This window comes from Rissa tridactyla, chromosome Z (assembly GCF_028500815.1).
Source record: "Rissa tridactyla isolate bRisTri1 chromosome Z, bRisTri1.patW.cur.20221130, whole genome shotgun sequence".
NCBI classification, from domain to species: Eukaryota; Metazoa; Chordata; class Aves; order Charadriiformes; family Laridae; genus Rissa; species Rissa tridactyla.
In genome coordinates this window covers 34,138,850-34,165,312 of record NC_071497.1, presented here as the reverse complement: position 1 = coordinate 34,165,312, position 26,463 = coordinate 34,138,850, and the positions used below count along the sequence as shown (strand labels likewise).

Sequence of the window (26,463 nt, the reverse complement as noted above, 5' to 3'; positions counted from 1 at the left end):
ATAAAAATTTATCGAAGTCAGATCATATGGAAAACTGCTTTCTATCTGTAGCAGAGGTCAGCTGCTGTTTTTCAATTCTCCTTATAAGAAAACCTCTTTTGCTATTGTAAATCATACCACTGTCCCCACTTTGAGAAAAGCAGACTCTATTCACAGCAGGAACATCCTAACTTCAGTCCCATTTAGGTTTCTAACTTTTCCAATTATTTTTTTCAGGCAAGGTCTAGAATTACTTTGAACAAACAAACACTGCTACTTAGGCTTGCTACACCATACTGTTCTGCTTATTGTCCCTGTCCTGTCATTCACCTGCATATTCCTGTTCAAAGACTTATTCATACAAGGCCACTGGAAAAGGAACAGGCTCCTTTATAAGGAATAGGTCTGACCTTTCGTAATTTAATGCCTTCATTTTGCAATTAGAGACCCTTCATCTCTTCCAAGACCAGAAAGATACGAAAGGCACTTTCAGAACCAAGCTGGCACTTCTGTTTGATTCATTTTCTTCCTTAATTGGCTAGTCTAGGTTTGAGTTAAACTATTCCCTTTTAAATATTTAGGTTTACTTCTGCCTCACACAATCCAGCAAGAATCGTCAGCTTTTGGAAGTGTCTATCCAAATTCACTATTTGAAAACAGAACAGCCACTAATACCTCTACATGTTACTGTGTATGGTCTACTCAAGTAATTTTCTGCAATACAGATTTTTCATTCATGTGCCTTTTTTGTATTAGCTGAATAAAGCTAATATAAAAAGCTAATATAAAGCCTGCTACTTTGGATGAAGTTGCAAAACACAATGCATAAACTATTGTGTTGTTGTTCTGATGTGCAATTATTTTTCTTACACATATTATGAGCCATTATATTTTGGGAGATTTTTATAACATACTGTAACCATATATTTCAAAGAAGAGCCTGTTGATTTGATATTAAAATAGCAAGTTTAACAAAGCAATAGTTGCAACATATGGAAATAAAAATATTTTGCTTAATCCCTGTATGTAGGCTACATTATAGTTTAGCTAAACTTTCAGCAATAACTGCTATCTTAATGCTTATATCTGATTTGGGCACCCTTTTTGGGCACCCTTTTTTATTTTTGATGTTCCAGCTTAAGTGATTCATTTCTAGAATGGTAATGAGCAAACATGCCAATCATTCAGAAAAAGTTACTTCAGTGATTTTGTGGAGCAATAGTTTTGTCTCTGACTTCAGACTAGATGCTATAAATTTAGCAGAGGTGGCTTTTCTCTGTTTGCTTATTTCAAACAAAGCGTATCTCTTGCTGTTCTGAGGAAAATTTTACATAGGGCAAATTAGCTACCCTATGTAAATAAAATTAATTCACTAGTTATTAGAAAACTTGCTAAAGTTTGTAGACAGGATCTCTGAAGATGGGATGCATACTGTACCTGTTCCAATCTGTGGCGAGGGATTTCTTCTGCAGCTGGTGCTCCTGGCTACTTTGAAACACAAACCAACAACAAGGGGAAAGAAAGGTTTGTAGTCTGGACACAGAGACTATCCAACTCGTTGAAGAACTGGTCTGTAACTTTGATCTGAAGTCTATTTGTAGGAAGCCAGAGAACAAGGGGAAAGAAGCATTGCAGAAATGTGTTCTTATTGTCTGAAATACTCCATGGTCCAATTTGCCTCCTGTAGGCTCCAGCTGTCTAACAGTTAGAAAGGCCTAAGCTCTGTCTTTTTTGGTTTTTTGTTTTACAATAAGCAGTGATTAAGAGACTCCTGTATTGAACAAATAATTTCCTTGTTAAATTTAATAAGAGACTTTATCAAAATTGTCTTCTGCTGTGACAAACAAAGCATCACAGCTTCTTGCCAAAGCACTATTCAACTTTTGAAGGATAAAGTATCATGACAGTAAAATTGATACTAGCTGTAACTGAGACAGCTGTAAAATTGAGACTATAGGACCATTTACTGAACCCTCTTTCAAAAGAGTTCAGTAAGTCAGTTTATTATAGTCAGTTTACTGTATAGTGATCTCTGCAATCCCTTGCCATTTAAACATTGTACACCTATAGTACTAAAAGTGAAAGTTATTCTGACACTGCAAAATTTTTAGCAAGCTACATTACTATTTTGTAGACAATATCAATTTGAACAAATTTTAATAAAGGTTAATGACATGGTTTATGCCTACATGGCCATACGCATACTAAACTAGATTAGTTTCAGGCAAAGACAGGGTTCAAGGTCTTGTAATAAAAAGGAAAACTTGCCATTAAATAAAAAACTGGGGAAAAAAAGCCCACAAAAGAATTGCAGCTTTTATTCCAGGAACTAATTTCATTTTCTTGTGGAAGAAAAAAGTGCCTTTTTTCTAGGTCACAAGACTGCAGCACTGCAGTGTTAGATTGGGTTCGTTGTACCAGGACAGGTAAGGCACAGGTAGAGCTGTACAGTTACCTCACTTCAGCTCTCGTCTGTCAAAGGAACGGTGGTTCAATTAGTCTTTACATGAAAGGAAGCAGCTTTTTAAAACTTACTCAAGACTAATGTTATATTCAACTACTTGCATTTGATTAGATTTACCACTGAAGCCTGCGTTTTTCCCTTTGGGTTTAAACAATATGGGCTAGACATATTGTTTAGTTGTCTATTAAAATTCCCTGGTTTTAAGCAACAGCGGTTACAGCATTCCAACATTCTGTCTTAGTTTACAATTTGATGATAAATTTGCTTGCCAGAGTCGCTACTTTCTGTATATAAGCCTTTTCATCCTCTCTAGCGCTTGAAGAAAAGCTAAACGATTTTGAATTCTCTCTCTCCACCTTGTGCTTTCAGCCAAAAAAGACAAAGGAAGGCAATATCTTCCATGGTTTTTTTTACAATTTTTATGTTGGAGAGGTGGCCAAATGAAACTTAATTGCAACTTTATACAGCCAATTCCAATTCATGCAGACATGGAAAATTTCAGTTTGAGAAGGAGTAACCGTAAATGAATAAAAGAATTACAAAATAGGAGTTCATCAGTTTTCACAGATACACCTACAAAACTGTAAGGTTAAAAGCTAACAGATAACACTACCTCATAGCTAAGTGTATTTAGGGTTACAATGAACAAGGTTCTGAAATGGGTGTTGTTACTACTTTGCTTGGACTAGAAGGACCACAAACTAAAGCTTTTGGCAGTTGTGGGAGTCCTGGGCCAAAGAATTATGGCAATTTGTGTTATTACTGCTTGCCTCTCATGGGGAGCTGTTGGAAGTTACCTCACCAACCTCATCCACTTCACTACAAAGTTACCTCGGTAAGCAGCAGTGGGCTTCCTAGGCAGAACAGGAATGACTTCAACTTCCACAACCATCTGTGCACTTAATATCTGATCGCAGCCAAAGGCCTAAATTGTTCACACGTTACCAAAGACAAAGCTGAAGAGCAGGTTAGATGATAGAGCAGCATGCATGTAAAGCGTAAGGCCACTACGAAAGTTAGAAATTAAATACAAATGATTTTCAGTAAATCTATTAACTACAAAATGTAATTTAAAAAAGAGTAGCTACAGTCTTTTCTTGAACAGCTTGAAATTTTACCTGATCATTAAACCACCTGTCAGTTACATGAAACATTACGAACAGCTTAATACACAAGCTTTTTGGGTATTTCCCATGTAAATTCTTCTCTCCCAAAGTGCCCATAGCATGCTGTTTTTTGATAGATTGGCTTCTTCAAATCCAACTCCCTTAATGAAAAGAAAAAAAGAAAAAAAAAAAAAAAAGGAAGGTGTTACACTTCAATATATATTATGATTTAGACACTTCAGAATAATAATCAGTATTACCCCTGGAAGAAAGACAATAAGACTGAGGCGCTGTTTCCTTGCCCAATCACGCAGATTTACAACAGGAAAGGTAGTGAGCCGATGTTTTCAATTTTAACATGACTAGAAGCAGTCAGCTTTCTTCAAATGTGTCAGAGATGCAGTTAAGTATGCAGTTATAGTTTATAAGCATTACAATGCAGAAGCATTACAATTGGAATAAAGTTCAGCTATACCTGTGCAAGCATCAACGTGTTTTCTGTTGTTGCAAGTGTAATATAGAATATTTTCTAATATTACTGTGCCGGAAAGACAGTGATGATCTCAAAAGAAGCAGCCAAAGATGATGATTTACTAGACTAACGGTGGAGGTTTAACTGCTTGTGTAGATGCACTAAGTCACTATTGCAAATTGGGCTTACCACTCATTATGACTAGATAAATAATGAAGGTGCAAGTCATGATTATGGCTTTTTAGCCTGCATAATATAGCAGATTGCAGCTGAGCTAAATGGTATCCTACAGGTATCTACACAGAAGTTTCTCTTCATTTCATGAGAGGCCTGAAACATTTTCTTCTACTTGGGCTTTCTTCTATTTGGTATATGTTGTTTAATTATCTTTGAAAGCATATTTAAAATAGATGATTCATATTACAAGCTGCTGGAGAGAAAATTGGTGGAGGAATGGCAAAGTAAGGAAAGAAGCACAAATACTAACAGGATAATGAGTACGTTTCAGGTGGTGAAGAGATTACACATTCTCACACATATGGGGTCATTTATGATGTACAGCAGCTAAGCTTATTTCAAGTAATATTTTGTTCAACATGATCACATGCTCCAATGGCTACTACAGTCATTTGTGCTTGACCTTAATTCAAAAGCCATCGAAATGCAAGTGCTGACTAAATGAAAAGTAAGACATCATGAAGTACTTTGGTGCGTAGTTGGTTAGGATGGATAGCCAGCACCATTTACAGGATTTTAAAAATTGTGAGGTAGCATTTAACAAGGAAGTATTCACTAATCAGTGCTCATGTTTTTGCCTGCATTCTTCCCTTCTTACTGCCTTCACTGTTTCCAGGGCTATAATAATGTATTGTTAAAAAGCAGCATTTTGGAGCACACCAAATCAAGGAACGTGTCTGGGAACTACCACACCATTTACTAGTGGCAATGAACTGCCTTAATGACAAAGGCAAAGAAGAGTTTGGGTTATACTTGTGAACTGATAACACTTGGAAAACATTACCTAACAATAGAAGTTGCCATAATGCCTTGTATTTTCTCAGATTATTAAAAATATGTCAGCTCTGCTCTCAGCATGTATTCAGGAAACATTCTGAAAAGGAGTGCAAAAGGCTGGCCACGCCATCAAAATGTTGATATACCTTGTCAGAAATATCTTTCCTCTCTTTTTTAAGGAAATAAAGAGACTTCATATTCACTAACATATAGACATTTCTCCCCTCAGAGTCAAATACACTCAAGATTCCTCTGGAAGGCTAGTATTATATTACTAGCTCTGATTTAAAAGAGAAGTGAATCATTAAAAGCATTTTTTTTTTCAAATAATGAGATAGCTAACATGTATGTTTTAGCATTTTAGAACAGAGGTCTTAAAACCAGTATTGCTCAAAGTGACAAAGTAGTTCCTCTGTGATGGAGTCAAGTTCTTGCTCTACCTATCTCAAGCTTGAGCGCCCATATCAATTGCACAGAGTTTAATAAGGGGTGAACTCACACTGTGGCTGCCCCCTTAAAATAGAAAGAGATAGTGTTTCTCTCCGTTAGCTGCATATTTCATGAAACTTTTAAGAAGTCCAGCCTGTCAAGTTTGGAGAAAATCAGCTAAGAGACTTGAAAGTTCTTCAGGACTGAGAAGGCAAGCCTGTACCATTAGGTCTTAGGAAGCTTTACTACAAGTAGGCAAGAAGCTCTGCCTCCTAAAAGTTTGCATAAAGAATCATGAGTTAGTCACAAAAGGGAGAAAAAGAAGGAAAAATACTAGGGTCAGATTACAGCTCCCTGGAATGTAGGTGGGCGACTGCTGATAAGGACGGGTGCTGATCTGCTTCTCTCCTCCAGTCCTTTCTTCTCTCAAAGAAAAAGGTAATTCCCGTGCTTCTTTAAGTGTAAGGATTATGTTTGTTTAAAAGACCTGCTTTTTCAGGTCCATAAATATTTCAGAATAGTATATAGCTGGGTTGGCTGCAGGAGGCAATGTAAGTAGGTTTGGGTTTTTTGTCATCTCTGATTGCATAGTAGCCTCAATGACGCTTCTGATCACAACTGGATTTTCACTTCAAGACAGCTTATCTCATGGCGGGATTTTTATTCTTGTTCTGTTTTTTAAATGCATACAATATTTCAACGGCTACCAAATTTTAAGAGAGCATTTAAGAAACCTGGATTCGTTTAAAATTAAGTTTAGTTGACTTCAAACGGGCTGCACAAGACTGCATGACAACTAGAGACAGGCTTTCAGCGTTCAGTTTTTCTGAAGCAGAAGGTAGGTTACGCTTAACTCCTCATGAAGAAGTTAGTCACTTAAGGGTGTTCTCTTTTCTGGGCTAATGGCCAATATCCCCTGAACAGCAACAACAAACACCATACTGCCACTGTTGTGGCAGGGTGACACTCAGCTTCTGTGCATGAACAAGGGCAAATTACATGCTGTATATATATAAATATAAATGAATATATGTATTAAAAAAATATATATATGTATATATAAATAAAAACATGCCACCCTTTTCAATGGATTTGCTTCAAAAGTGAGGGCATCAGTACCTTTCCATCTTGTGGCAGCTGTCTCACAAGTTGTTGCCACATAAAGATCAAGCAAAGAGAGACTTACTCTGGTACTTCTTCCAGAAAGAGCCAGTATTTCTGGTGCTTTACAGATAACGCAGGGATTGGGAGCCTTACACACCCTGTAAATAGTCTAGAAAGCCTAACTACATCTAATGTTAAAATTTTAATTCTACTTTACCAAGCACACTACCACCTGGCTAATGAACTGCAACATAGCACGCTAGCAGGGTTATTGCAAGATATAACATAGTGTAATTTAGACCAGTCGTACGTATTCAGTACGTTTTGTGACCAGATTTATTAATTGGCCCTCATATGTTGTACTGGGTGTATGGGTGAGGGAAGAGCAGAAATGACAGCAATTGTAAATTTATGATGAATGTGGCTTTCATGAGGTTAGAAGCCAGAAACTTTAACATTAAACTGGTAAAGAGAGCATTAAAAATATGATTCCCTCCAGTAAATACTAATAGCACACAAACCTTATGATAGCTCCAAGGCGTAGATCAAAGTTTTTCTGCACAATCTCAAGCAGTTCTTCTTCAGATCTGTCTGATGTTCCATAGTGAAACACTGAGATCGCAAGAGGATGACTCAGACCGATAGCATATGATAGCTGTAGAACACATGCATACAATCCAAGCACAGTTAAAACAGTCCTTCTGACTTTTTGCTTAAGAGAAAGGAAAGGCTTATCTTACGTATCAGGGGGAAATTTTACACACACCTTTTCTGCATAAAGAAAGCTAGGAGATACGTGTTTGCTATTTGTATTTATGTTAGAAAATCATCTGTTTTCCTCAGAGAATGTTCAGCCTGGTCAAGTTCAGGCCTAAATGACTTTCCTTAAAAGCAGAAGAGGTGCTTTCTAATCATCCTCAGACGCTGCCATTTCACATCCTTCAACGTCAGCTAGACACAAGGATTTCATGCCTTTGAGACTGCAGACTCTGAGATCCACAAATGTTCCTGGTGGTTTGGGTTTTTTTTGCTGAGGCAGAGAAAAGATTATCTAGGACAAGATGAGGAAAAGCTCCACGTTCCCAAAGCACTCACAGACTTGTTTTCCTAAAGTGAGTTATTTCCATGCGCTCCCTGGAACTTCATCCGGTATTTCCATGTACGTTTTAAAACATATCTATCAGAAGTAGACAAAGCAACCCAGGAAGTATTCCCTGTAATTTCACTTCATTCAAAGGAGGACAGAGGAGCTCTATAGCTCCTTTCTGACATCCACGAATCATATTAGCTTCTTTTCACCACAGCACTGCACAGCACAGCACTGACAGGTTCTCCTGCAATGTATCTGCTTGTGTCATTCAGTCCCTTTCTAAAATACACTCCTACTGCAGCTAGGTTAATATACACTTAATTTCCTTCCATCACAGTGAATTTGAATGAAAATCTGTTTTGCTTGAATGTGACTAATCAACAGCAACTATTATGTGGCTTTCACTGGTCTTCCTCATTATGTCTGCTCTCTACAAATTTCAAGAAGTAATAGTCCAATGGCTCAGTTCTATCTATATACTTCTTAGTAATTAGTTTCGCATTTCCACTTGATACATTTTTCCTTTTGTTAATCTTTAATCCAGCCTTCTATGACGTCACAGGACATTTGCTTTTCTGCTCTCCCATCCTCCTCTCTCCCCCCATTTTACCTTCATTGCTAATATCTGACATCTCCATAGTTTGCTGTTAACAATATCAATCTTGCCTTGTCTAGAGTCAGGCTCAGGTATTTAAGGACGGTCTCTGGGAATTACTGGAATAACAACATTCCCACCTAACTCAAGAATTAAGACAGTGAGGTGTGTGTTCAAAAATGCCACTCAAAATGTGCATACCAAGAAATCAGAAGTTTGTCTTCTGTTCCCTCAGAAAAAAAAAATCTCAACAATTTGCTAGCCATCACTACTTGTTCTTGGCATATTCCTAGTCTCCCCTTTCCTTGACAAACTCCAAACTTCAAGTTTAATCATCTATCGAACACTTGCACAACATCTAAAGAAAGGTTCCTTTTTACTAATTGGGCTGTCTTGATACTATGTCATTGATCATAACCACATCCAGTGGGCCTCTCCTCTGGTCCATGGACAAAGTAAAAAGTTTTAAACACACCTTTGCAGCAAAACGTCAGCCAGATCACTGCTAGTTTTTACTGTAGTATTTTGTTGTACTGGGTTAAAGTTATTACATAGCAGCTTCTCAGAATAAGTATGTGTATGAATTCGTATTGCAAACTGCCTAAACAAACCTCAATTGTTTAGCATTCACATTGGGTTCATGTTTAATGGCAAAACTGTCTAGGGGTTAATAAAACAACTCTTTCGATTCCTTAGACTTAGTATTCCCAAAAAACTTCATGCACAAAGAAGGAATTGCATTTCTCTGAGCATATAAGACTGGTGAACGTTGTTCTTGTTTTAAACTCTTAAAAACAATTGAATTTTGCTTTTAGTCACAACTCACATCATAGCAGTATACTAGGAACACACAGTAGAGACCTCATGGTAACTTTAAGGTAATTTCAAATACAGTGTAAAATGTTTTAAATTACAACTAATATGACCATATAGTAGGTTGCGCAGCTACGTTTAGACACTGCTAACACAACTGTCTGTAATGTGCTATGCAGTCCAGGTTGGAGTGCTGGGCACACACGTGTGTGCAGACGATCACTAGAGTTGCTGGAAGTAAAAGCAAGGATGATGCAAAGAAATACCTAGACCAGGGATGGCAACAGACTTGGAGAAATACTAATGAGAACACATTCCTTGTTTCAGGGCCATCCTGGCCTGTGTCTTTGGCTTCCCTCATGGGGCTCCTTAATAACACATCCCCAGGAGGAAACTTTCTGGATTCCGATTCTAGTGTACGAAATGCTTCTCTGAAACTGGAGCAGGGCTGTGATGGTAGTATGTATTCTGAGGGAGTGACCACACATGACACACAATTTCTGTTTTAGTGTATTACTTTCACAGTTGTTCTTACCTGGATTAATACTCTTCTGCAGAGACCAGCTTTCACCAGAGATTTTGCAACCCAGCGAGCTGCATATGCTGCAGAACGATCAACTTTAGAGGGATCTTTTCCAGAGAATGCACCTCCACCATGTGCTCCCCAGCCTCCATAGGTATCAACAATGATCTTCCTGCCAGTCAGTCCAGCATCACTCTGCAGGACAAACAATTGAATACATTCACAAGACACAGTTTACCCAATCCACACTAGGTTATTGGGTACAGCTTTGAGCTTTGTTTTGTGTTTGCCACAGATATGACTCATTGTTCAGTTCACAGTGTTGATCTTCACATGCAACTCTTTAATGAATGAGGTCTACATGACTGGAGTATTTTTCAGAGATGTACTAAGCTGTCTGTGCTGCAGTCACCTTTGAAGACTGATAAGAATGTGGCAAACTGCAAACATCCCAAAAAGTGTCCTCCGTTCAGGTCAGCAATCATGAAATACTATCTCTAGTTTACTCAGTAACACTTCATGGAGGACAAGAATTTAGAGAGAAAAAATCCTTCCTGAGAAACAGATCACATATGACCTAAAAGGTTAACTAGCTTCACTTACACACATATACTAAAGGAGAAGTGGGGGCTTCATAGAGCTGCAGATCGGTGCTGCCAGCACAAGAGTACTGAGAAATTCTAGATCAGTTCACCTTAATGCTTCAGTAGTGGCACAAGGACCACTTGGTACTACTCTTCTTTCTTCTACTTGCCTGCCTGTGCTGCCAGTAATAGAGTCCCACCCTCTTGCATAGACCTGTGTCTGCCTCCTACAACTTCATGAGCTGATACAACTTGTTTGACCAGCAGAGAATTACTGCGTTTCTGTCAGATTAATAAAGATGGTGACTGCAAGCTGATAAATGATCTCCAGAGCATTGCAAAACTCCATCCTGAAAGAGGACAAACTGCATTAATCCACTAATTTTAAATCCCCAAGTAAGTAATACAAGAGTAAAGCTGACATTTTTTTCCTCAGTTAAAGAGGTATCCCTAAATCATCACAGTGTGATCATAAGCACACCGTGTAGTTTTAATCCTTCGTTGAATTCTGTATACAAAACTAGACAAAAATTTACAATTTCGCTAACCTAGTATTAGCACCTGGAAAGCAAAGCAGTATCAAATTCTAATGACTAGTGAAACTTGATATATTAAGGTCTCCCTTGACATTTGTTCAGCTCTCTGAATAATTTTAATGTAGAAGATCAGATCAGTTGTTATTTCTGGTTTTGATTTTTACTGCGAAAGCGAAGAGATAATTCCAGTTATGCATTTTAGCGTATAACTTAAGGGCTGGCTTTTGGTCATTTAAAATACTTTCTGGAAGTAAGACAAAGATCCAAGAATCTACACATTTGGCTGCCCAAGCAGGTACAGCTTCAGTTTAGATACCAGATATCCAGTAGGAAAATTCCAGTAGACATGACTGAAGCCTTCATAAAAATATATAGACTTTCTTGGCTAAAAGTGTACCAGTTCATTGCACATTTGTTCAAGAGAACATGTAGAAGCATGTGGCAAAGTAGAATCCAAGTCTGTATAGGCTGTCCTCTTTCAAAGTACCGTACCTTAGGACCACCTTCTACAAACTTTTCACTTGGAAGGAGATGATAAATGGTCCTCTCATCAAGATACTTCTCTGGAATGACTTCTTTAACAACTTTCTCCATTAGCTCCTTCCGTATTTGTTGTAGAGTTATGTCTGGGGCATGATGCACTGAAATCACAAGTGTGTGCACCCGGATGGGCTCCACTGCGCCATTGCTCTCTTTGTATTCCATTGTGACCTAGACAGGAAAAAAAAAAAAGGACAATGAACACACAAGGCCAAAAGCACCAGTTTGAAAATTGAACATGAACCACACAGTTATTTTCCGCAGCAAAAAATAAATAGATGAAGGGAAACGGAATGAAAAATGGTGTGTGGTTGCTGATGCTTAAAACCATTGTAAGAAAAAAGAATAAACACAGAAAGTACTTAGATACCACCACCAAAAGTGTGAACTAAGTTAACTAAAGCATATTACATGGATCACCACAGAGAAACAAAATAACAAGAAAGCTACAGAAGCCTAAGATTTCACCAGCAGATGCTAAAATCATTCATGGTTTGGCGTGTTAACATAACTTCAAATAGTGTATCACTGAAGTAAAGCCAAAATAACTTTTGGAGGACCCTGCTAAAATGAGCAACTGTAGATCATTATATGATATGATTCTCTTTGTTGCCTATTGCATCACTTTCAAGTACATGCTAATATATACTGGCATTGCTCCATCCTTAGTATAGGTTTTCTTACAGGCTGAGAAGACCTCTCTACTTTCCCACCCTTCAAAAATGCTTGTATAGATACATCATAAAGAAGTAACTCAATTCACATGTTCTATGCACTGCTGACAAAAAATAGGAACACAATCCGTGTTGCTCTGAAACAACACCAGTAGTATAACCCAATGCAGTTCATCTCCACTAATCAACAGAAATTAAGACTAAAACAACTCGCTGTCTTGGAAATGCTACATGTATGGCTTTCGGCTCCTCTCCTGCGGATTTCACAGCCTGGAAGACAGGGAATTTACTGCCTTTGATGCTGCTAAAGTGCATCACTCTTACAGCAGGCTCAATGACCCATCCACTCAGCTCTGCAACAGAGCTATCAGTGGCTCTGACCACTGATCAAATATAGTCTACATGAGGTTTGAATCAAGAACAGCTCTGCTTTAACTGAGAAGCCATAGCAATATCCCAGTCCATGCTTCCGGAATGCTGATATTTATTCAGGAAAAAACCCAGCTGATTGTCAGTAATTTGTTAATCTTCTTAATCTCCAGGGGGAAAGAAGCAAGACAAAAGCATTATTTTGAAGAAACCTACTAAGACACTGATAGAACAGTTTGAACAAACTATGTGTGCTACATACAAATGTACCTTATGAAAATCACACCACCTTGTAACACAAAAAAGCACCAGTTTTGACAAACACAAATTCTAATTTAATTGCAGACAGGGTAAATGATTTCTGTTGTTTCTCACCCTTACAGTTTATGCATCTACATTACAAACCTGTGTTTTACCATCTGGTCTAACCCAGGGCCATGTTCCATTCCGTCCTAGAGACTTTATGCGGGCAGACAGTTTGTGTGCCAGGAGGATTGTTAAGGGCATACATTCCTCAGTTTCATCACTGGCATAGCCAAACATCAAACCCTGTGTTGAAAAACAAGGAACTGCATTGAGAAATGAGGAAATAAGCCACTTGTTTCCATGTTCTCTTTCAATTTTTGCACCTGTCTTCGCCACATAGTACTTAGAACCACCCAAGCCTAGAAAGTTAAGCCAGTAACATGCAGAGTGAATACATTTTGACACATAACCAGCCTGAAGTAACATTTATTTATCAGCATGCAGCCACAGCAAGGTCTGGTTCCCAAGAATAACTCTGCCTAAGCATCCATACGAATCCACTGCAAAGGCTTAATGGACATAGAGCTCATAAAGACTGCTTAGTCTTCTCCCCACACATGACAACTAAAATAACACAGCATTTGATGCTTAAGAAGTAAAACCACGCTACCCAAAGGACTTGAAAGACGAAAAACCGACACACATTGATAAAAAGCTTAATTGTAGTTCTATCCAGTATGGGCACTGGATATGGGAAAAGCCACTTTCACTGAAACTAGTGAAGAGTGTTACTTTTTAGCACTTCCAGGGATTAAGTGAGTTCACAGTGTTTAGCTGCTAATTATTACCCTTTGCACAATAGCTTTTAAGGAAAGGTTCTAGTTCAACACAATTCTAATTGCTTGTGCATAAACTGAACTTAAGTAACTGTCTGGAATTAAGTCACATTACCTGATCCCCTGCTCCAATGTCATCACCACTCTTGCCATGGGAGACAGCCTGCTTGATCTCTTTACACTGTTGTTCTAAGGCCACTAAAACTGTGCAAGTCTTATAGTCCAGTCCTAGTGAAGGGAGTTTTGTAAAGTTAGATCATACATTCTTGACAGTTCACAAATTGCTAGAGAAGCTTTTATGGATTATCTAGTTATCTTGGCCAAAACTTTTAAAACTCTACGCATGTAAACTTCCTATACCATGTTTTGCATTGCCAATAGAAGCAGACAATCAGTACATTTATATAACAGTTTCAGGATGTGGGCAAGTTAGTGATATTAGTTCAAATTTGAGCTCTTGAAACTGAGGGGATAAGTGTAATCCTACAAGCTGCCCCACCAAAGCATGTTACAATGCTTACGATAACTAGGGTTCAAACCATTTAGGTATTAAAGCTGTGACTGTGGAAAATGTTACCAGAAACTAGTATTCAGTTTTTCTTGTAGTAGGTTCTAGGGTTTAATAGAATTAGAGACAAGCTGTATATATCATGTGTGAAAAGGGAAGACCGAAGGGGAATAATCATGTAAGGGGTCCAACTGCTGAAAGGAGTATACTTTGGGAAACATGTTAAGAATACACAAAGAATTCCCTTGGGTGTGAACTTCAAGTGTCATAGGCTTATGCATCCCAAGGACAAGGAACACCAGTGTTAAAGTTTTCACTGTACAAACCTGCAGATGTAACCACCTTCTGACATTTGGGCAAACACTAGTTATTCTGCATCAGAGAAGCAAGAGGTACCTGGTGCTTTCAAGAATAAGTCTTTTACAAGTATGCCACCTTAAAATAGCTCCTTCAGTATCAGGCACTAAAAAATGCATATTAACTCCTGTGCAGTTTTCTCCTAGGTCTGCAGACACATTTAGTTTTATTTTCTGGAAGATCATAAAAACATGACTTTGGCCACGTGCAGAACAGGCCTAAGAATGAACACATGAAGGATCTCACTCACCTTTGGAAGAGTCATCATACCCTATCCTCCTAAGGGTCTCTCTTACAATCTGTTGGTAATCTACTGTAGCCTGGGATGTGATCTCTCCACAAAGCAAAATCATTCCAGTTTTTGCTACACACTCTGCAGAAAAAAGATGAAATATCAGAATTTTACTGCTACTATTTTACATTTACACAGGGAGATCCTGAAGACGGCTCTGTGAACAAGGGATTAGTCAAAGAGGAAACTCAGTGTAAAGCCTTAGCATACATATAGGTCTGTGTGCAACCGTTCTTCTCTTCAGCTGATATGAATGCCTGCATAGGGGAGGAAGTCCATCTTACCCAATTATCCTATCTCCACAGTGACTAGAAACACACATCTATAAGAACAGGTCAAGTATATAGTGCTGTTTCTCCAAATTCTTCTCTAGCGTCCAACAATTTCAGCTTGAGGTCTTCCTGAAGCTAAAGGGAGGTCACTTATTGGCAGATGGCATTACCAGTCTTTGATGGATTTTTTTAAACAGTAATTCATCCAGTTGCCCTTGCAACCATGAAAACTTCTAGCACCTACAGGATCCTGGAGCAAGAAGGTATGCAACTTCATTACAAATTTTGTGCACAATCATTTCATATTTTACACCATTATTTGTTTCAAGTGTCCACCTGGCCTCCAAACTTTTACATTTTATGTTAAAATATAGCAATTAGTCACAAAAAATTCACCACATCAATATGACCTACAACTCTGTAGCTCTATTGCATATCCTATTAAATTTTCTCTTTTCCAGAGTGGGAAGGCCTAGGCTATTCCCTGAAAGACAATGTATTGCTATCATCGTATTCATTACTCCTGCCATATAATCTTACTATAGACTTTTTTGGGATGGGGAAAGAGAAACAGATTGAACACAGTATTCAAGTCAGGCAATCATGGATTTACATGTCTTAATGATGTTCTCAGTTCCACTCTTCATTCTTTTCCCAGCAAGCCCTAACAGTCAGCTTGGGTTTTTACTGCTACTGAGCACCGACTCTTTTCACAGAAACATATGTGTATTACAACTGCAAAATCTCTCTTCTAAATACTTGCAGTCAACTGCAAACCTTACTTTCTCTATAGGGGGATAAGATTGCTCCCTTCCCCTGTGCATTAGCCTACACTGAATTTCAACCATCACTTTTATCATCCAGGCACCATCTCATTTGAATAATTTTATCTGATTTCAAGATTAAGTATTACAGGCAGGAATATTCTATAAAATTGCACAATTATGGACCGCAGCATCACGTAAAGATAATCAAGCTGGCTTTAATTGGCAGCTTAGCTTAGATAATCCAGACAAGCAGTAGAGACTTTAACACCGAGCAAGCTTTCTCTGTCTGCAAGAGGAATTAGCCTATATTGAGATATTAAGCTACATCCTAGCTGGCATGGTATCCGAATTACAATGTGGACACAGTGAGAGTCCATAATAACACAGGGACACAGTAAGAGTCCATAATAATAGGGTAGCCCTAAACATACAAGCAAATTGACCTGAGGTAGTGATACCTGTACAGTGCAGGGTATCCTGGTACCATTCTTTTCACACTCAGTCTTGTGCCCCTGCTCTACCGACCAGCAGCCTTCTTCCTATCTGTTACGCCCTAGCAGAACACCGATGCATGATGTATGGTGCTGTGAATCCCGCACTGGGGGAAGAGACCCTGTATTACAGCTGTGAGGCAGAGAAGAATGGCTCTCAGCTCTTCCTGTATGGTCATTACAAAACGGGGAAGCCTCTCTGGAAGAACAAAAAGTTGGGGCACTGGGACTTAGCGACATGGAAGAATAATGCTGCAGTCACCACCAACAGTCCCTAGAAACTCTCCCATGTCAAATACAGCCAAACAAAGCTTGATGGTGATGCAAGACTTCACAGCATGATGATGCTTTTTTAGTATCAGGATAGAAAGGTGCATCTTCCCACATTTCACTGCTTTCCATCCTGACTGAAATTTAATTCAACTGAAAGACAACACAGCTCAGGAGCTGCACTATAGCTGCAATTTATAAGTGAGCCCAAGCAATACCCTATCTGCTCTAACCAAAAGTTACCGTGTAAGGTTTTGTGCTCTTCACTGGCGTGTGATTTCTTGTTCTAAGAAAAAAATGACTGCATTCAGAGAGCTTTTTAGACATATTCCCTTTCTGTGTCCATCGCCTGTTGGCAACCCAGCTCATTCCAATCTGATGATATGTTCTCAGGCTCTGGAAGAGGTGATGTTGCTAGTGACAACATCCATGTAGAATACGGAATAGTCCTAACAGAAAGTCCCATGAAAAACACAAGCCACTTTGATCAGAATCACATTCAAACGAACTGTGCACTTATCTTCTTGTGAACCGAGGGCATCACCCTGCTTAAAGCACAGTAAATATCTATTTAGACTTCTGGATTTTGAGTTCTATTAACACCTTTTACTCATTCTATGAAGAAATGCATCTTGACACATACCTTTCCTCAGTTCTCTTTTTCCCTAATTTTCTTAGATTCCTCATTGTCATTAGCCCTGTCAAACATAGTTTTCCCTAATACCACTGGCTTCTCCTGATCTATTTCTTACATTTCATCATTTTTAATTTGTATTGGAGTACTATGTGTTTCTTTTTTTTCTGTTTATTTTTTGCAGGTTTTTTTCTGCCTTCCCTTCTCCTCTGAGCCAGTGTGCCAGACCTGACCCCTTGACTGACTGTGGAAATGTTGACTGCCAGCCAGCTATTGCAAGAATTTTGGATCACAGGATGTTATATCAACATGAACTACTTGTTGTACTTCATTAATCTGTTTTTCTATCTGTATTATACTTACCACAGGCAACCTTGGCATCTGGATCAATACTGAGATGAGCGTCTAGAATAGCATCACTTATCTGATCACACACCTTATCTAGAAGATAAAAATTAGACAGACATAACATTTATTTTTGTGTTAAAAACAACAAAAAATTGATTTCTTAATAAAATTTAATTTTCAGTGGGCAAGAGACTTCTGCTTACAGAGCATTTGCCAAGAGGCAATCAGAGCAATTTGTATTCTTAAATACCCTGTTTTCACTCCTCTCCTCAAGTCAATCCTAACTGACATTTTACTATCATCTGCACAGTCCAGCAGACTCCCAGGTGAGGTGAAAATGAAAAGGCCTGTAAAGGCACCCTGAGATATTAGTTTCAGGAGAATAGAAGATACAAGTAGTAACTTTGGAAGAAGTGTTTAAGCTAAGGCCTATCTGTAGGGGTCTTCTTCTCATCTCTATTCTTCTCCTCTTTATTTTAAACTTTGTACTGCATTTTCTGTGTGAATTACCTATTTCGATCTATATCCTATAACTGTTAGAGGTCTGCACTTAAGGCAGTGTTTACCCCTTCAGTACCTCTAGTGGGGACCTCTGAGATCTCATGTGTGAACTTTTTTGGATGACAAGAGGCATTGCTCTGCCTACAAATATGTACATTAGATTGAAGCCCACTCTCGCAATTATCCACAACTATCCAGCTCATCTGAGTTTAGAAAAACATTCTCTCAGGGACGTATATTGGCCACTCACAAGTTTCCACAGGTATATTTCTGAGTTTTGGTCTTTTTTTTAGGACAAAAGCACGGGAGAAAAAAGTTTTTACCTACTCTGTCTTTAGCACCTATGACCTATTGTCCAGGCAAGAACTAAGTATGCCAAACGAATTTGGTTTGTTAAAAGTTAATGAACAATTTAGGGGACTGTTGTGGTTTAAACGCAGCCAGCAACTAGGACCATGGACTCACCCTCCCTTCCTCCACTGAAGGGTAGGGGAAGGTGGGAGAAAAGAAGGTGAAAGGGAAAAAAAAAGTCCTGGGTTGAGATAAAGAGAGTTTAATAGAACAATAGTTGAAAATAAAATAATAATAATAATAATCATAAAAGGATATACACGACACAAGTCCCTCTCACTGCCCAGTGAACTGGTTTGCCATCCCAACCCAAGCAGAGATCGTGATTCCCCTCCCCTGGCCAACCCCCATTTATACACCAGGCATGACGTCTATGGCACGGAATATTCCATTTGCCATTCTATTGTTCTATCTATGCTCCTTCTCAGCTTCTATGAGAAGCTGAAGAAAGCCCTTGAGTAGTATAAACGTCACTTGGCCACAACTAAAACACTATGTATTATTCCTTTCAAAACAAATCTGGAAACACAGCAACCACTAGAAAGAAAATTAACTCTATCTCAGATGAAACCAGGACAGGGACAAATTGAGATTCTTTGTCTCATCAGGGTGACTGAACCAGGTAAAAGCAATCTACATTATTTCTTCAAAAGTACATCTTTGAAATGTTGCATATCTGCAGAACCAACATGAGGAATATAAATCAATCTTCACCCACCATCATTACAAATAAACGCGTCCAAAGTATGTTCAGCCACACAACTACACAGCTGGATCTAAAACATTGTGTGTATCAATGACCCAGGTGTCTCTATATTATTTGGAACAGCCTATATAAGTATCTATGTAACTGCCAATCCAAAATAAATTCTCTTGCAGAAGTGAGTACTGTTTAATACTCACTAGTATATTTACTCAGAGAATCAGAATCCTGGTCAGTTACCTAAGGTATACTGCACTTTCACTGATAAAAATTGACGACAGTTTGAAGACACAAGGACATAAGATGAAAGGCAGAAACATCAAGTGGTCATAGTTTCACACCCAGGAATCGTTTGTGCAATCAAGTATAAAATCAGTAATGCCAAGTTCCAAAGTTTGAAATCTGGCTAGTTTGTCAACAACTCTGAGGCAAACTGAGTCCTGAAGGCTGCGAAATTGACTCCCACCAGAGGGTCCGATACTCAAACAGGGATGGCATAACCTGGAACAATTGATAAGGTTTATTGCATTCAGCTATTTGCACCATTACAACATACAGTGCAGCTTTTTAAAGCAAACTAGTGGTTGTGGTGGTTCAAGATATGATGATACATGCTGCAGTGGTCTTGCAGCTGTTCGACTGTTCACTAGGGGCTGGGCAGACAGAATAATATAACTGGTCTCACACTGTGCCATTCCCACCAAATGAATAAGAATTTTGAGAATACAGATACACAAGGAAAAGTCAGCTGCAAACCTTCAGTGTTTGACACCACTCTCATTTTCTCACTATTAGTTGTTTTTTTTTCTTTCCTTCTCCTATGGGAAAAGTAAGGGGTAATGTTATTTTTAGTCTTAACATTAAAATGCCCCATTTGAAGGTTCCACCATAAAAAGAACCGTTGCTGCCTTCACTGTAAATTTGAATCACTAGTATGTCTGCTGGGGGTCCAAACTTCCTCCAGTCCATCAGTTAACATAGCCTCTAGATACATACTTGTGTAATCAAAGCTGTGTGAAAAATTGATGAATTTAATGAATGGCAATTAGAGCTGAAGCATTGTCTTGCAGTCCCAGACCTGGAAAATACTTTTTATCAGCCTACAGCATATGTAAACTTGTGTAAGGGAGAGCAATGTGGCAGAGTGGCATACGCAGTATTACAGCAGTATCTGGAATGCAGCTCAGATGCAAATCAATGCTTAGTATTCAATATGTTTCAGAGATTCGGCGTTCAATGATCACCTATAATAAACATGTGCATAAAGTAATATTTTTGCATTACAGAATTAAAAATGAAATTCTGATTCCAGTATATGTGGCAGCTCTAAGTCACCTGTACAAGAACCTCACCGTGCTTTTTTCTCTCAAGTGAAAGTTTAAAGTTGTTTATGCCAGATTATATTGCATACTAAAAAAATAAGACAAATTCTTGTCAAGAAACAAAGAAACTAATCTGAAGTCTATTCAAAATAATTAATTGGGTCATCTTTTCTCCATTGGGGGATACACGACTGAACTTTCATCAGATAGCACTCTTCAGTGGAAGTATTAATAAAAGCAAAGATTCAATCAGCATTTTTACTTACCAGAATGTCCTTCAGCAACAGATTCTGAGGTAAAAAGAAATCGTTTTTCTTTTTTTGAGGTATGAATTGACATGTCTTGATATCCTTAGCGAGCCTGCAAATGAGAAAGAACGAAAGCAACTGGACCACAGGACAAGCACAGGCAGCAGGTGAAGTGGAAAGGTTAATGTATCTACACAAACAGCTGAGGTAATTGCTTCTGCACATTTGTTCCTCAGAAGTTTGATAGATTAACACTGATTTATGTGGATTTTACAATGCAATACTACAGAAATTCCTTTCATAAGACTTTTGTGTTTGCTTAACCTTGGCCCTGCTAAACTCTGCAGAAGTGTTATCATCATGTGAAATGTGAACACAGCTAAGCCGGAGTTCCGTGCTTTTGCACACTTCTCCAAGCCTCCATTCTTACTTCTAAGGGCTAACAAAAAAGCACTTCAAGACAGTGACACAGCAGAGAGATTTAATCTGAATTTGTAAGGGTGAATGATGGTTTCTCCTAGGCATAATGTCCATTCATTGTCCTCAGCTGCAGCAGCGACCTGTGCAGAAATGTCTGTCTCTTTATGTGAGAACAGGTGTTCATAACAGCTCCAGGTGGTAAGCTGTGCTCTTCTTCCCGAATACTATTTGTGTCAGTGGCTAAGTGAGGAGCTGTAGAGCAATCAAGACCATGCTCTGTAGAAGCAGCTATGAAGACAGTTCATCGATCACATCACCAGCAGGCACAGGGAAAGTCCCAGACTGGAGTCAGCAATGGACAGGAGCTGAATTCCAGACCTGGAGTCAGGAATGCTCAGATCGGGATCAAAGGCAGGCAAACATTAAGCCAGCAATGTGCCCTTGTGGCCAAGAAGGCCAATGGCATTCTGGGGTGCATCAAGAAGAGTGTGGCCAGCAGGTCGAGGGAGGTCATCCTCCCCCTCTACTCTGCCCTGGTGAGGCCGCACCTGGAGTACTGTGTCCAGTTCTGGGCTCCTGGTTCAAGAAGGACAGGGAACTGCTGGAGAGGGTACAGCAAAGGGCTACCAAGATGATTAGGGGACTGGAACACCTCTCTTATGAAGAAAGGCTGAGGGATTTGGGTCTCTTCAGTCTGGAAAAGAGATGGCTGAATGGGGACCTTATCAACACTTAAAAATACTTAAAGGGTGGGTGTCAAGAGGATGGGGCCAGGCTCTTTTCAGTGGTGCCCAGCAACAGGACAAGAGGTAATGGGCACAAACTGGAGCATAGGAAGTTCCACCTAAACATAAGGAGGAACTTCTTTACTCTGAGGGTGGCAGAGCACTGGAACAAGCTGCCCAGAGAGGTGGTGGAGTCTCCATCTCTGGAGACATTCAAAACCTGCCTGGATGCGTTCCTGTGCAACCTGCTCTAGGTGACCCTGCTCTGGCAGGGGGGTTGGACTAGATGATCTCCAGAGGTCCCTTCCAACCCTGTGGTTCTATGATTCTATGAAACAGACAGGGTCCTCCTCAGATGTCGGCCGTTCAAGAAAAAGAGAGTTGACCTTTTGATCCCTCAGCTTTTATACTGAGCATGATGCAGAGTGGATAGAATACCCTGTTGGTCAGTTTTGGGTCATCTTTCCTGTCCGCTCCTCCCTACAGGTGTGACCCCTCTACGCTTTTCCGCTTCTGACCCTCTGACACGGCAAATAATGAAGTTAGCTGACCTTGGTTGTTATAGCAATAAGTATAAGCAAGAGCACAGCGTTGCAAAGCTACCTAGGAACATCTGGTCTTAAAAACCCTTGTGCTGCTGAGCAGCTCTACACTACTGCAATACATGATGTTGAGCTCAGCTTCTTTAAATCGGTAGAACATTTCTGAAAATGTTGCTCCATAACCTAAGCGTGTTAAATGGTAACAAGGGTGGTACTGAGATGCAGCTAAAACTTTAGCTACAACTGAAGGCTTTACTACTGGCCACCACAAGCAAACAACATCCCCTACCAGGCTACAATCAAACTGCACAAGAGATGTGCATTCATTCTGCAAAGAAGTCTTCACTGCTAGGAAGCAGCATGTCTTCACTTCAGGACATTTCCCAGTAGTGAGGTACATGAAGTAAAAAAAGCAGTAATGAAGGCAAAGCACTTAGACGAATGAGTCCAAGCCAACTCTCAAAAAAATAAAGTAAAATTGCACTTCATCTGCAAGAATGACTGGAGAAGGCACTGCCTAAGCGTGGTAACACAAGTCGTAGCTCATGTACTGTAACAGACCAGTCACCTCAGTGAAAACCACCACTTTATAGAGTGATACATGAAGAAGTGACTTGACTGGAGGAAAGAGACCATATGCACCTCTTTTGGCTTTGCCTTTTTTCTTTTTTTTTATCCTAGGAACAAATCAGCAGATAACACCAAAAAACTCCAGTTCTCAGACAACAATGATTGCTTAAGTGTGTGTGAAGGAGAGCAATAAAGAGAAAGACTTTAAACCACAGTTAATGATTACCAGAAGTGCCCTATGCAATACATTGACTCATCTATTTCATTGCCTTTTTTCAGCTTCAGAATTTATTATGATACAATACAAAATTAAACCAACCGTGCAGAGATTTGTGTACCTGGAGGTGTTTCAATTCTGTGTATTAAATACACTTTGAGCTCAAGTTACATGCTCCGTAAAACACTTCATGCAAAGAACAGAAAAGCATTCATACGAAGAATTTCAGTTTCCTCCATCATGAATTCATATTATGCTGCATTCTAAAATACTTGTGCTTTACATTGTGTCTTATAAACTATTCTCCTTCAACATAGGCTCCTCAGCATGTTTTACAACGTAGGGTATATGTATAGTCCAATCCCAGCCTGGAATGTAAAAGGAAAAAAAAAAATACAAAGAACTGTCAACCTTTGTAAGCAAGAAACAAAAAAAAAAAACCCAGGGGCAAGAGACACCAGAGCAGAGATAAGAGGTACCAGGGCAGGAAAGAGGAGAAGGCAGGAGGACGCTGGAGAAAAAGGAGGCACAAGAGAAGTTGCCTGAGCAGGACTAGAGCAGAGAGACACCCACACAGGGGCAGACGCACAAAAGAAGGCACAGGGAAGGTACACCTCCGAGGGGTTTGCAAACGGTGGAGGAGCCCATGTCAGAGAAGCGGAGACAGAAAAATGGAGGAGCAATCACAACACACTGCACCCAATCTCGTGCTGCTCACCCAAGGGACTGAGGCCAGGGAGAGGGGACGAGAGGCCTCCAGAGGGAAGCTGAGGTGTTTTCCCCTGCGTGATCTTTTATCTTCTTTATTTTTCAATGCTAGAATCAGTAATTACAAGTTTGTTAACTGGCAATCAATTAACTCAAATTCCCTGCAACAAAACCATTCTGTTGCCTGTGACGGTGGGGTTGTGTCTTACAAGGCAGCTGCTCCAGCCAAGATTCATCTATCACTGGTGAATTTGTTTGAGGAATATCAATTGCTTCTGTAAGAGTCACGTTTCCCTCTGCCTCTTTTGCTGATGTTTCTTGACCAAGTGTAAGAAAACACCATTACTGTCATCAGATTCAGAAAGCTGCTACGGAAAATGGAGAGATGAACTGGAAGACCTTTTAAAAATGGGATCACTTCAGCAGCTGAACTTTCAATATTGCTCTGCATGCCAGGACCTCATGAAAAAATTACTGTTGGAGCCACAGAACTGTACCTGTCCTAACTGAAGTCCCTGCATATTCTGCTTTTGTGTGACACAGCAATTCAGTATTTCAGCCACAGTCTTGCCCCTTCTTGTTTTAAAAATTTATTTTTGCCACAGTTCTGCTATTTTCTCTCATCATCTATACAATACTTCAGTTCAGCTGGCTTATGAAGAGAGATTGAGTTCTGAGTTCTCACAGTTGAAGTGGCTCTTGCATCTCAGTCACTTCTGCTGTAATCAGTTCAACAATGTGTGCTCCAGCTCAGACCCAAATGAAAATGCCATTCATTCACACACCTGCCTCAGTAAACTTCTGCAGAACAAATGCTGTTCTTATGGGCAAATGTATTCAAGCCCTTCTCTCCAGGCTGTTTCTGGCATTCCACCAAGATGTCCCAAAGGTGATTTCCCAGCCTGTTCTTTGCTAAGGCCCATTGCTAGTGCCTGACAAAAGCCTCCCCATACACATATTAAAAAGCTGCTTGGTTGCTGCTTTTTTCCAGGTGAGGCCTCACAGCTTTTCAGCTTGTTCCTCCGGCCTCTTCTCACTTCTGAGTGCAACCAAGATTCCTTGCAGATCCCAGCAGGTTGAAGAGATGACTTCCACCAGAGGTAAAGACACTTTCTTGAGCAGAGTCTAGGGCACAGCTGCGTGATTTCCACAGGTTCTTCCAACCATTGACTGGATTGTATTGTATTACTTCCAGCTCCTAGTTATGAATTTCAGAAAGTTCCACAGCATATCTGCTGGAATCTTCCTTCCCAAAAGTCTATTACAAATCTATTAGTTCATTCCAATTTGTATTACATACTCAGCTGCCTATTTCTGATCTGTACTCTTAGCTTCAGTTGATACCAGAACTGAGGAAAATCAGTTGCTGTTTACTGGAGGCAGAATCCTGTACTACAAGAACGCAGTATCGTGGTGTTTTTCAGTCTAGAACATCTTGGATATCTTATTCCCATCAGTAAGCTGAGCCAACTGTTTGTGAATTAAACTGCATTCTCAGTGCATTTTCAGGTTGGAACTTGTGCAAACCTATAACATTTGCACCCCATGAGAGTGCATTTTCGCTCTCTGCAATTTGAGTTCTTCACGTGATATTTGAATTCTTGGCTTCCTCTATGGATTTCTCTTATGAACTCCACTATTGAGTGAATAGCCTTCCTAGAAAATGAAAATACAAAGTTTATGATAATAAATACACTGCCAGGCAAACACTTATCACGAATTCATGTGTTTCCTTTGAAGTCCCTGATTCTCTTTCAGTTACAACAAAAGACTTAAAAAATGCAACAATTTCTCTGCCATAAAGCTACTTTGCAACACTGTTTAAATCACATCAGTTAGAGCACAACTTGACTGAAAAATATAAGCCCTACATATTCCAAATAGACTATTATTATCGTATGAACTAAACATGCCAAGAGAATAAAAACCTGAACATAAACCAAAAGCCTCCAGTTCACAGCTCCAAAGGACAGAAGGTGGCATATAAACCAAACGCCAAATTGTTTGGAGTGACTGGACAAAGTTGGTTGGGCTGGTAAAAATCAAAACAAAATAAAACAAAAACCAGGGGGAGGAAGTTACTTTGGAATTCAGATACAGATTTTAAAATATGATTTATAAACAAAGCTGAGAATCTCCAGACACTACAGCCTCTGGTAAGTGTAATCTGTGGTGTAGATACATTAGCTATTAATACCAATAGCCATTAATAGCTGTTATACATTAGCTTTGGTGGCATGTAACACATCAACACATTTATAACACTATTTCTTCCCCCTGGAGCCCACCAACTCAGTCACCTGTATCAGCCATCAATTTTAAGATTTCAGGACACCAGCACAGACATTCCTGGATGTGAGGAACACCACCCTTAATTTACATGTGTTTAGTTCTTTCCAACAGCAGCACGAGTTACTCCTGGAAGCGCTCCTCCATCTACCCACACAGTGCACCCACGAGGAGTCAGTCATAGAATCACAGAATGGTTTAGGTTGGAAGGGACCTTAAAGACCACCTAGTTCCAACCCCCCTGCAGGGACACCTCCCACTAGACCAGGCTGCTCAAAGCCTCATGGCCTTGAACACTTCCAGGGATGGGGCATCTACACCTTCTCTGGGCAGCCTGTTCCAGTGTCTCACCACTCTCCCAGGAAAAGAATTTCTTCCCAATATCTACTCTAAGTCTACTCTCTTTCAGTTTGAAACCGTTACCCCTCATCCTATCACTACACTCCCTGATAAAGAGTCCCTCTCCTTCTTTCCTGTAGGCCCCCTTTAGGTACTGGAAGGCTGCTATAAGGTCTCCCTGGAGCCTTCTGTTCTCCAGGCTGAACAACCCCGAC

The 26,463-nt window shown here is 39.6% G+C and overlaps 1 protein-coding gene across 4 annotated transcripts; it reads right to left on the bottom strand.

Annotated features, from left to right (window-relative positions):
• Positions 1 to 355: 355 nt before the first annotated feature.
• LOC128902995 (S-adenosylmethionine synthase-like) lies at positions 356 to 25,272 on the bottom strand. Of its 4 annotated transcripts, none has more exons than XR_008463933.1 (12): positions 23,631 to 25,272; positions 23,034 to 23,280; positions 20,457 to 20,550; positions 17,329 to 17,406; positions 14,490 to 14,612; positions 13,490 to 13,602; positions 12,698 to 12,841; positions 11,202 to 11,420; positions 9,602 to 9,784; positions 7,090 to 7,223; positions 3,275 to 3,710; positions 356 to 2,451 (listed from the first exon to the last, which is right to left on the bottom strand). XR_008463933.1 is itself a non-coding variant. In XM_054186809.1 (12 exons), the coding sequence occupies exons 4-12, from the start codon at positions 20,527 to 20,529 to the stop codon at positions 3,608 to 3,610; spliced, it is 1,170 nt and encodes a 389-aa protein (XP_054042784.1). In that variant the 5' UTR covers positions 20,530 to 20,550; positions 23,034 to 23,280; positions 23,631 to 23,728; positions 23,830 to 25,272; the 3' UTR covers positions 356 to 3,607. The 4 variants fall into 4 exon arrangements, 3 of the variants coding, with proteins under 3 accessions (XP_054042784.1, XP_054042782.1, XP_054042785.1); XM_054186809.1 differs by having other exon boundaries at positions 356 to 3,710; positions 23,631 to 23,728; positions 23,830 to 25,272; XM_054186807.1 differs by having other exon boundaries at positions 356 to 3,710.
• Between the last annotated feature and the right edge of the window lie 1,191 nt (positions 25,273 to 26,463).

Excerpts from the sequence above, each read along its gene's own strand:
- LOC128902995 (XM_054186807.1), bottom strand. The coding sequence starts at position 20,529 with ATGTCAATTCATACCTCAAAAAAAGAAAAACGATTTCTTTTTACCTCA. Across the intron at positions 14,613-17,328 it reads AGATGCCAAGGTTGCCTGTG|AGTGTGTAGCAAAAACTGGA; the intron begins GTAAGTATAATA and ends TTTTTTCTGCAG. Across the intron at positions 11,421-12,697 it reads GACCAGATGGTAAAACACAG|GTCACAATGGAATACAAAGA; the intron begins GTTTGTAATGTA and ends TTTCCTGTCTAG.